The sequence below is a fragment of the Odocoileus virginianus genome, chromosome 13, assembly GCF_023699985.2.
Source record: "Odocoileus virginianus isolate 20LAN1187 ecotype Illinois chromosome 13, Ovbor_1.2, whole genome shotgun sequence".
Lineage (NCBI taxonomy): Eukaryota > Metazoa > Chordata > Mammalia > Artiodactyla > Cervidae > Odocoileus > Odocoileus virginianus.
Window position 1 is genome coordinate 57,163,569 of NC_069686.1, and position 12,532 is coordinate 57,176,100.

At 37.1% G+C, this 12,532-nt stretch overlaps 1 protein-coding gene across 4 annotated transcripts in view; it reads left to right on the plus strand.

Moving 5' to 3' along the window:
• Nucleotides 1–12,532, plus strand: part of DPP10 (dipeptidyl peptidase like 10) — a 1,494,592-nt gene that overhangs the window by 1,351,927 nt on the left and 130,133 nt on the right. For all 4 annotated transcript variants that reach the window (XM_070476307.1, XM_070476306.1, XM_020892274.2 and 1 more), the window contains exon 8: nucleotides 9,172–9,292. In XM_070476307.1, the coding sequence (XP_070332408.1) occupies nucleotides 9,172–9,292 (121 nt within the window). The remainder of the gene's footprint in view (nucleotides 1–9,171; nucleotides 9,293–12,532) is intronic.

Here is a 12,532-nt window from a genome sequence, read left to right on the forward strand (position 1 = left end):
ACAGTGCCCAGAGGAAAAACAGACATCATTCATATGTCAGAAACCCTGTTTTGCTCCTTATAGTGTTACCAACCCAAATGTGTTTGCTGACCCACCACACAGCAAAGCCAATCTACTGACACTGAGTTGTTGGAAAGGAAAGTATAGTATTTATTTATAGGATGCCAAGCAAATAGAATTGGCTGCTAATCCTCAAAAGACCAGAACACCCTGATAGCTTTCAGGGAACAGTTTTTGAAGGCAACATTTGGGGTGAGGGTTTCAGCTTGTGGAATTTCTTCTGATTGGTTGTGTAAAGGTAACAGGGTGATCTTTCAGAAATCAGAATCATCAAATTTCTGGTTCCAAGCATTCTACTTTCTATGTGCATATAGTCAGTCACCACCTTCCACCTGGGTAGAGTTCTTAACTTCTGTTCAGTACAGATCAGTCATTCAGTCTTGTCTGACTCTTTGCAACCCCATGGACTGCAGCACACCAGGCTTCCCTGTCCATCAACAACTCCCAGGGCTTGCTCAAATTCGTGTCCTTCGAGTCGGTGATGCCATCCAATTATCCATCTCATCCTCTGGCATCCCCTTTTCTTCCTGCCTTCAGTCTTTCCCAGTATCAGGTTCTCTACCAATGAATCAGTTATTCGTATAAGGTGGCCAAAGTATTGGAGTTTCAGCTTCAGCATCAGTCCTTCCAATGAATATTCAGGACTGATTTCCTTTAGGATAGACTGGTTGGATCTCCTTGCAGTCTAAGGGACTCTCAAGAGTCTTCTCCAACACCACAGTTCAAAAGCATCAATTCTTCAGTGCTCAGCTGTCTTTATTGTCCAACTCTCACATCCATACATGACTACTGGAAAAACCATAGCTTTGACTAGATAGACCTTTGTTGGCAAAGTAATGTCTCTGCTTTTAAATATGCCGTCTACATTGGTCATAGTTTTTCTTCCAAGGAGTAAGCGTCTTTTAATTTCATGGTTGCAGTCACTATCTGCCATGACTTTGGAGCCCCCCAAAATAAAGTCTGTCACAGTTTCCACTGTTTCCCCATCTATTTGCTGTGAAGTGATGGGACCAGATGCCATGATCTTAGTTTTCTGAATGTTGAGTTTTAAGCCAACTTTTTCACTCTCATCTTTTACTTCCATCAAGAGGCTCTTTAGTTCCTCTTCACTTTCTGCCATAAGGATGGTATCATCTGCACATCTGAGGTTATTGATATTTCTCCTGGCAATCTTGATTCCAGCTAGTGCTTCCTCCAGCCCAGAATTTCACATGATGTATGCTGCATGTAAGTTAAATAAGGAGGGTGACAATATATAGCATTGACGTACTCCTTTCCTGTTTTAGAACCAGTCTGTTGTTCCATGTCCAGGTCTAACTGTTGCTTCTTGACCTGCATATAGATTTCTCAGGAGATAGGTCAGGTGGTCTGGTATTCCCATCTCTTAGAGAATTTTCCAGTTTTTTGTGATCCACACAGTCAAAGACTTTGACATCATCAACAAAACAGAAGTAGATTTTTTTCTGGAACTCTCTTGCATTTTTGATGATCCAATGGATGTTGGCAATTTGATCTATGGTACCTCTGCCTTTTGTAAATCTAACTTCTTTGGTATATATGTGTTTGGTATGTATGTATGTGTTTAAGGTGGCTAATTGATAAAAAGTGATACGTACATAATTATGTGATTTAATAATGTCCTTATGACAGAACTTTTTATTTATTGAAAAATGATAGCATCTGTCTCTAATAATGACTTCATATCACAGCAAAATCTTTTTTGTGTTGTTTAATTCCAAAATAGCATTACATTAAACCCACTTTAATAATGCATATTTAATTTACTCCAATATAAATTATTTAAGAAATTGATAAACTTGCATGTTTAAAAATTAAATCTATTCTTGACAAAGCAAAAGGCAAAGATACCACACAAATTTTGGAGCTACCATTGGGCCAGGAAATATAATCAATTTGGAGAATGGTTAATAGGCCAGGAGCCAAAAGGAGCCAAGGATATGGTTTGGTGAATGTTCACATTCTCTTAGGGCAGGACAAAAGATAAGAATTGCCTATAATTTGAAGGGTATGAAACTAGTGTTAAAAGCTTCAAGAATTGACTCTGGAAAGTGAAACATAACAAGATCCAAGTGAGACATACTAAATATTGGCACTAGAATTTGCCAACATCTTAGACATAAGCAGGAAGTTATCTGTTGACAATTTGTCATATGATGTCAATTTGTCATGCATTTGACAATTATCATCCCTGTTAAGAAGAATATTTGAATTATCGTCTATCACTTCCCCTTTACAGTCTTTCATTGCCAACAATTATTTTCCTAAGTAGGCTTCCAGGGTAACTCAGCAGGTAAAGAATCTGCCTGCCATGCAGGAGACCCCGGTTTGATTCCTCTGTTGGAAAGATCCCCTGGAGGAGGGCATGGCAACCCACTCCAGTATGCTTGCCTAGAGAACCCTCATGGACAGAGGAGCCTGGAAGGATACAGTCCATGGGGTCACAAAGAGTCAAGACGACTGAGCAACTAAACACAGCATAGCATTTTCCTAAGTAACTTCCTACTCACTCACCTGTTTATAAACAACTTAATGCTGTCAATTACCAAAAATGCAGAGTTCAAACTTTGGTCTAGTATTCAAGTTGTTCTATGATTTGGACCATCTTAACTTTTAGAGCAACCACAGGTGTATAGAAATATATTTGAATCTTACAGAACCGTTCTCCTTAACATTTCCAGTGTTGTCCAGTTTTGGCTTTAGCTCATTCTGTTCCCTCAGCCTGGAGTTTCTTCCTCTCCACCTTCCCAATCCTATGGAATCACTTTTTGTCCTTAATGACACAATTTAAACTCAGTAATCTTTAAAAGTCTGTATGAACCAATTCCCCCACACTGACTCCTGATGCTCATGGCTAAGCACTGTAATATGTGTTTTTCCTCCTTTGGGTTTTAGAAGTTTACCCACCTGTCTCTCACATAAAATTGTAATCTCCTTGGAGACAAGGACTGCACATTAAAATCTTTTTATAACCCAGGCATACTTAGCTAGAGTTCTTTCTAACAACAAATTGCAAATTGGCTTTTAAGAGTTTGAGTAATTTACTTTACTTATATGGAACATATATATGTGTTATCTAGGATATTTTATTAATTCCAACATTGTTCCCAGAAAGCAAGCCATAGTAGAAGGCAACCCCCATCCTATCCCAACTTGGCTATAACTATAGATTCTCTTAAACCATTACAACATGTGGGAAATTTTTGAATGATCTAGTTTACTCATTTAAAATTATCATAAAAATAATTAAAATCAGTGAAGGTGGGATAGCTTTGCAGTAATATTTCAGCTAAAATAGGTGTAACATTCAGTTATATTTCTGTTTTATTCTGATGTTCTTTTTCAATTAAATTGACTGAAAGTTTGTAATAGTCTGCTCTTACAAGTTTGTAGTAGGCATTGTCTTGGATTAAATCAGTCACAGTAGGGTAATTTACATTGCAGTTGTTCTCGCACTCAAAATCTTAATGACTTTTAACTTCAAATGAACTTTAGATGTTCATTTCTTGCCATATGTCCATCACAATTTGGCTGGGATGGGGAAGGAATTTATTCCATACCTCTTCACCCAGAAATCCTGGCGTCTGGGGCAGCCATCACTGAAGCGTTACTGGGGTTGTGGCAGCAGGGAAGAAAAGGCAGAAGAGTGAAAATCAGCTCTTAAAGACTCCTGCACTACCATAGCACATATTGTGTAATCGCTTGGTGATGAGTAGTATCAATTAATGTATTGATTAGAATAATTTCTTGGGTCATTTATTGAATACTTCTCATTTTGTCATGATTCCACACATAACATTTCAGCTGTATTCCTGTTGCTTTTGTGGTGACTTCACCAATTTTGAATTATTTTGTAAGTGTATTAAGACCATAGATTTTGAAGAACTGGACAGTTGGCTTGCTCTGTTAACTGAAAAGTTAACTGGTCAAATAGACATCGCCGACTCAATGCATGTGAGTTTGAGCAAACTCTTGAAGATGGTGAAGGGCAGGGAAACCTGGCATGCTGCAGTCCATGCGGTCACGGAATCAGACACAGCTGAGCAACTGAAAAACAACTATTTAGGGAGCTTATTGAAAGAATTGATCAAAGGCATCAAAAATATTATGATAATTTAATCAATAGTATGGATAAATGACATTAGTGTTTGTCATATTTTCAATGTGGTTTAAATCTACTCACAGCCCTTGATGACTGTCACTTGGATCCAGTATAGCTTCATCAGTGGGCCCAAGTAGTACCTGGGAGTATTTGCAGCTCCTATATTGCTAAGATAGTGATGAGAGTTTGTGATTATTATTTGAAACTAATATAATTCAAGGAAAAAACTTTGGTAATTTTAAAAGGCTTAGGATAGTATAAAAGTACATTTTCATAAAGCTAGCCACTAATTTTTGTCCAGAGATAAAAGATATTAGGGACATCCCCTGGTATTGCAGCTTCTAGCAAATGGTATTAAAATTCTAATTCCATATTGCTTGTTCTTTTACATGGAAGCAGATGTCAATTTCATATGGATTTTGAATATCATTCAATCTGTTCTTCAAATATAAATGTAATTACTGGTCAATGGTTTTGGATAATTTATACATCTGCTGAAATCATGGAGATTTTATTAATTATTTTGACTTAGAGTTTGTTCCCTTCAAAAAGCTGAGAATTTGGAGCAATATTACATTGGGTTAAATCACCCTTACTTTTGATAATAGACACATGTACTTATAGAGTCTGGGTGTGGATAATCTGAATTTCTGTTTACTTACAAGTACTGATAGAAGATTCTGGTACAAAAAGAGGATTCCCTCCACCTAAAAATGATTTTGTGTTTCTATGTCATGTACTGTTTGTGAAAGGCAAAGGGGGATAATATGTGTTTATGTAAAAGTTAACCTTTAGATAACTATAATAAAGTTAATGTTATTTCTCAGTTATGAGAAGTTGTTAAAGTTATAAAAAACAGCTTCCATCCAGTTTTAAGTTACCTGAGATATAATTCTCAAACTTTTGCCTAAGTGTGACCCATATACCTTAATAATAAGTTTATTTCTTATATTCTCATCACTTAAAACTTTCTAAATGAAGTGAAAGCAGTGAAAATCATTTGTTAATACTTCTTGCTATCCTCCTAATAATATTACTGCTACTGCTATAACTATTCATAATACATAGTCAACATAATATAATTATCCTAAGAGTCAAAATTTGGGTTAATTTATTCATCAGCTGAGGCGTAGCCCTAAAGGTTTTAATTTGATTTAGAATCTGCAATGATGCAAAAGTGTAAGATGTTGAACCAAATTATCTTGGATGAAGTTAGCCTTGCTTCTAGTAATAGCTACATGTGTTATATGTTCTACATTCATCTAGTTTCTTCTTCACATCAACTCTCTAAAGTAGGTGTGAGATATCCACATCTTATAAAAGAGAGAAATGAAATTTGGAAAGCTTAAGCAAATTATCAAAGTTATCTAGATTTTAAATTTAGGCTGCCTCATTATAAAATACATGTTTCAGTTCAGTTCAGTTGCTCAGTCATGTCTGACTCTTTGCGACCCCATGAATCGCAGCACTCCAGGCCTCCCTGTCCATCACCAAACCCCGGAGTGTACTCAAACTCATGTCCATTGAGTTGGTGATGACATCCAGCCATCTCATCCTCTGTCATCCCCTTCTCCTCCTGCCCCCAATCCCTCCCAGCATCAGGGTCTTTTCCAATGAGTCAACTCTTCACATGAGGTGGCCAAAGTATTGGAGTTTCAGCTTCAACATCAGTCCTTCCAATGAACACCCAGGACTGATCTTTAGGATGGACTGGCTGGATCTCCTTGCAGTCCAAGGGACTCTCAAGAGTCTTCTCCAACACCACAGTTCAAAAGCATCAATTCTTCTGTGTTCAGCTTTCTTCACAGTCCAACTCTCACATCCATACATGACCACTGGAAAAACCATAACCTTGACTAGATGGACCTTTGTTGGTAAAGTAATGTCTCTGCTTTTTAATATGCTATCTAGGTTGGCCATAACTTTCCTTCTAAGGGGTAAGTGTCTTTTAATTTCATGGCTGCAATCACAACCTGCAGTGATTTTGGAGCCCAAAAAAGTAAAGTCTGACAAGATTTCCACTGTTTCCCCATCTATTTCCCATGAAGTGATGGGACCAGATGCCACGATCTTAGTTTTCTGAATGTTGAGATTTAAGCCAAATTTTTCACTCCCTCACTTTCATCAAGAGGCTTTTTAGTTCCTCTTCACTTTCTGCCATAAGGGTGGTGTCATCTGCATATCTGATATTATTGATATTTCTCCCAGCAATCTTGATTCCAGCTTGTGTTTCTTCCAGCCCAGCGTTTCTCATGATGTACTCTGCATATAAGTTAAATAAGCAGGGTGACAATATATAGCCTTGACGTACTCCTTTTCCTATTTGGAAAGAGTGTGTGGTTCCATGTCCAGTTCTAACTGTTGCTTCCTGATGTGCATACAGGTTTCTCAAGAGGCAGGTCAGGTGGTCTGGTATTCCCATCTCTTTCAGAATTTTCCACAGTTTGTTGTGATCCACACAATCAAAGGCTTTGGCATAGTCAATAAAGCAGAAATATATGTTTTTCTGGAACTCTCTTGCTTTTTTGATGATCCAACGGGTGTTGGCAATTTGATCTCTGGTTCCTCTGACTTTTCTAAAACCAGCTTGAACATTTGGAAGTACACGGTTCACATATTGCTGAAGCCTGGCTTGGAGAATTTTGAGCATTACTTTACTAGCGCGTGAGATGAGTGCAATTGTGCAGTAGTTTGAGCATTCTTTGGGATTGCATTTTTTGAGATTGGAATGAAAACTGACCTTTTCCAGTCCTGTGGCCACTGCTGCATTTTCCAAATTTGCTGGCATATTCAGTGCAGCACTTTCACAGCATCATCTTTCAGGATTTGAAATAGCTCAACTGGAATTCCATCACCTTACTAGCTTTGTTTGTAGTGATGCTCTCTAAGGTTCACTTGACTTCACACTCCAAGATGTCTGGCTCTAGGTGAGTGATCACACCATTGTGATTATCTGGCTCATGAAGATCTTTTTTGTACAGTTCTTTTGTGTATTCTTGCCACCTCTTCTTAATATCTTCTGCTTCTTTTAGGTCCTTACCATTTCTGTCCTTTATTTAACCTATCTTTGCATGAAATGTTCCCTTGGTATCTCTAATTTTCTTAAAGAGATTTCTAGTCTTTCCCATTCTGTTGTTTTCCTCTATTTCTTTGCATTGATCACTGAGGAAGGCTCTCTTATCTCTCCTTGCTATTCTTTGGAACTCTGCATTCAAATGGGAATATCTTTCCTTTTCCCCTTTGCTTTTTGCTTCTCTTCTTTTCACAGTTATTTGTAAGTCCTCCTCAGGCAACCATTTTGCTTTTTTGCATTTCTTTTCCATGGGGATGCTCTTGATCCCTGTCTCCTGTATAATGTCACGAACCTCCTACATCTATTATTTCCACCCCCCCTCCCCCCGCCGGCAATTCTTATTCTTATCTTGGCATACTCACCTGTTGTAATATAAACAACAGGTGGTGGTGGATTAAGTCTGAGCCACCAGGGAAACCCTAACTAAATACACTTACTGTTAAATGCTTGCTCACCAGAATCAAAGTAGAATATCAATAAAATATTCTGGTTATTAAGATTGCCTTCATCATTGTGCACATCAAGTATTAAAATCTAGGATCTCTAGACAATTATTTCAGATGTTCTTTTGTTTGCCCTATCTATAATCATGTAATGATCCTACAGCCTGCTGGAACACTTAGGGACTAGGCCATCTTTCACCTTCTTAGAAGAATGTCAATCTAAATAGCAATTTACCTTTCACTGAAGAATATTCTACTCCCCGAAACATGTGGATAAAACATAGTTCTGTGACAGTTATATCAGCACATAGACCAACAGTCTGAAATGTTTGGCATTAAAACTATTTTAAACTGAATTATAGATAATTTTATCCTGAATTATCTCTAGTAAAGACATATATTTAAGCGTGAATTGATATTGTTTAATTTCTACTGATGTTCCTTTGTTGATACTGCTGTTGTTGTTAATGATGATGTTGATATTATTGAAAGACTTCCAATGTTTTGGAAGAATCTGTAATGTATTCATATTAAAACTCTTCCTGAATTCTCAAGCACAAGGTTATTATTACGCTTCCCTATTTAAGAAGGAATTATCAGGGAAATATGGGGTATAAGGAGGTTTGTTCCACTTTCCAATTTGAGGGAGTCTTGTCATTGTTTCCTTTCATCGATGGATCTGTGAGTTGAACTGGATAGAATGAGAGAGATTTTCTAAATATTTCTTTGATCACATGTGTTTTTTGACAAAAGACCCCAACTTGAAGTTTTTCTTGAAGTTTGCTGTTACCAAAATTGTATCTAGTACAGTTATCCGTCTCTTCAAAAAGTGAAAGTCACTCAGTCATATCCGACTCTTTGCAATCCCATGGACTGCAGCCTGCCAGGCTCCTCTGTTCATGAAATTCTCCAGGCAAGAGTACTGGAGTGGGTTGCCATTTCCTTCTCCAGGATCAATCTATTAAGTATGCAAAATAGTAGCTTCCCTAGTAGCTCAGTTGGTAAAGAATCTGCCTGCAATGCAGGAGACCCAGCTTCCATCCCTCCAGTACTCTTGCCTAGAGAATTCCATGGACAGAGGAGCCTGGCATGCTACAGTCTATGGGATCATAAAGAATCGGACATGACTATGTGATTAGTCTCTCAAGTAAGCAAAATATTACCTCAAACCTAAATCAATTTTGTGCTATGAGAAAAAGATTATTAAGTAGATGAAACATTGTTGTTGAAAATGTGGATCTAGAAGCTTCAATACTTAGTACCATGTAATTTCTAAATCATAACTGGGTATTGATATGATAGGGAAAGAAACAGCCATTAATAAGTGAAAGCAATGAAAAAATATGCATTAAATAAAAACAAATTAAAAGCAGATAAGTAACGAAATAGTTATTCAGCTAATATTCTGCTATATGAAAGTGAAAAAAAAAAGGTTTCCTAATATTTTTGGTTTATTTGCATGTTTCCTGATCCAGATTTACATTTTTGAAAATAATATCTACTATCAACCTGATATAAAGAGTAGTTCATTGCGACTGACATCTTCTGGAAAAGAAGGAATTATTTTTAATGGAATTGCTGACTGGTTATATGAAGGTGAGTTGAATAAATTTAGTTTCAAAAGCATACAAATGACATATTTTTGTATAATCTATAAGAAAAATCTGTTCATTCTGGAGCAATACTTAGAACACTATTTCTTCTCATTTCCTCTCAAAATTGCCTTCATGCTTTCATATCTTTGTATTTGCTCATATTTTGACTGGTTATGATTTACATGTTTCCATGTTTAAGACACACACATATATATATATGTATTATATAAATACACACAGATATTGTTCAGGTTAAATAGATCTTATGCATGGTATTATTGAGGCATAACCTTTGAGAAAAAGGAAGTCACCAAGAATCAAGAGGTAGTAACCCTAAAAATAATCTGGGATTTCAATTATTTTTCCACTATTAAATGGGGAAACTTATACAGCTTTTCAAGCAATGAAGTACCAAGATTATATCTTCCTCATAAATAGATCATTTTAGCTACAGTGTAAAGCTGGAATTGAATAGCAAAATGAACCATTGAACAACCAGAAGAATTTTCCTATGTTCTATCGAGAGAGAATGGGCAATAGGACTAGGGTTAAAGCAATAAAAGGAAAGAAGATTCTAAATTTGATGAGGCAGTCATATACGTAGATCTTAATGTTTAAATGGATGAAATGAGTTGAAGAAGTCAGGAATGATTCTTCGCCTTCTGGTTGGATCACCAGTAAATAAACAGTGGTAGCAGACACAGTGAGCAGACATTCAGAAGGAACACTTGACTCAGCAGAAGAGGAATAATTTAGTGGGAACACTGGTGCTTCACACTGTGCTGGTATGCTCACTGGGTGACAAAATAGGATCCTTTGCACAGAAGAAATTTTGAATCAACTGGGAGTAAACTTAATGTACAATGTCTTGAATTGACCATTGATCAAGATGATTTAGGCCTCTGTCTTTTAGGGAAAGCTTCATGTACTTTATTGAATTACATATTTGAGGAAACTGTAAGGAGGTAAATCAAAGACCATTATTTGAGAAATAGAGTTACTTTCTTAATTAGAGAATAGAAACCTATATACTGGGGCTGAAACTGAACAATGTGTTGGGTAAAGGCAGGACCAATGGGTAACAAAAACTTTCAAGACTGCAAAGTAGGTCTGACACTTTCCAAAAAACAGGGAAATGGGAAAATTATGGCTTTTTCCATTCAAATTAAAGTTACACCTTTGGTCATATGTTCTATGTATACTAGGAAATTTCAGATATGCTGTGTGAGTTAATTCATACAATCCTAGTGTATTACTTACTGAAGAAACCAAGACTCAGGGAGGATAGGTAACTTGGGCAAGAACTCAGCTTCACAGGGCAGAGCTGGCGCTTGAATGCGTGTCTTCAAAGCCACCGCTTCCTCCTGGGAAGGCCTCTCACTGTTCTCGGAAGGATGATACGCATTATGGACATAAGGCGTTAGATTTCCCTCGTCTGTTTCATCAACCAGACTCTACACCCTACTGTCCCTGGACTTACCTCAACCCTTGCTTCATTTCCAAAAGAAAGGACCCTACCGAGGGAATCTGTATCAAGGTCTGGCAGAGGGATTTAAGCAATTCAGATGTCATTGAGTTTTCCTTCAACATTTTGCCTGCCATCCCCAATCTATGCTTCAAGAGTCCCACATGGACCTTAGTAAAAATATAATATAACTTACCATTACTCAGTCGGACACAACTGAGCGATTGAACTGAACTATCATTTTACTTGTCCAATGTGCCATCAGCTCCCAGAATCCAGACCTTCTCTTTTCCCTTCACTATACTCATGAGAAGACAGTACTTTCTGTTAGGAATGTATATGATCTTTAATGGGGGCTTCCCAGGTGGCCCAGTGGTAAAGAATCTGCCTGCCGTGCAGAAGGCACTGGTTTGATCCCCGGGTTGAGAAGATCCCCTGGAGGAGGAAATGGCAACCCATTCCAGTATTCTTGCCTGGAGAACCCATGGACAGAGGAGCCTGGTAGGCTACAGTCTGTGAGGTTGCAAAGAGTCAGACATGACTGGAAACTGAGCATGCGTGATTTTTAATAGTATGTGCGTGATACTCTACTGTGGAAATGTCTTTTTATTACTTTGCAGAAATCAACTACAATATGAATTAGTGTGTGTGGGAAACCCAGGAAGTAACATGCACCATTTCCACTTACTTTTTTAAAACTTGAAATGTACCTTCTATAAGTACAGGAAAAAACAGTTTAGAAGAGTCACATTAAAGATAATAAAATGTTTAAAGGCAAATTTTAAGTGCATTAATTTTTTAGGGCTTAATTCTTTAAGGCCAAACCAATGTGTGAGTGTGGCTGTTGCTTCCAACCACCATCACTTAAGTGGAGTCTTTAAAAGTCTTTTAAAAGTGCAATTGTTTCCATGTCTAGTATCATTCAATTCCTAAGTAAAGTAAAAGCAAATAAAATATAATGTGTTTTAAAGAGTTGGTGAAGTTCAGAAGAAAAATAGAACTTTGTGCTAAAAATGAAGCATTTTAAATATAATATACACAAAGCACCTCAAATCTTATTCATATAAATTGACACATTTAACTAAATAAAATATTAGACCAATGTTTTGTTTAAAAAGGTAGAGTTCACAGTTGCCAAGTTTATAAATTTGAAAGCTTCTATAAAGTATTGAAACTATTAAATAGAAACAAAAAATGACTTAAGTTCTATTATTTGAACATATAGAATAATGGAATGTATATGCCTACATGATTTACAAATATAATTTAGAATCTCATACTTTAAAGTAATCCTTCTTTGAAATTCAATTCAACAGTTATTGAGCACATATATCTGTTAGGCATTATCTGAGAGCAATATCATGAGGAATATGAGGTTCTATGGTTTGGATATTTCCAACTTAGTGAAGTGAAAGGCTGTAAACAGCTATTATATAATGAACCATCTGGAGCATGGTAAAATAGAAATATAACTATTGTTGTTCAGTTACTAAGTCACATCCAACTCTTTGTGACCCCATGGACTGCAGCACAGCAGGTCTCCCTGTCCCTCACTATATCCCAGAGTTTGCCCAAGTTCATGTCTATTAAATCAGTGATGCTATCCAACCACCTCATCCTCTCCCTCCCTCTTCCTTTCCCTTCAGTCTTTCCCAGCATAAGTGTCTTTTCCAATGAGTCAGGTCTTTGTGTTAGGTGGCCGAAGCATTGGAGTTCCAGCTTCAGCATCAGTCCTTCCAATGAATGTTCAAGGTTGATTTCCTTACGGATTGACTG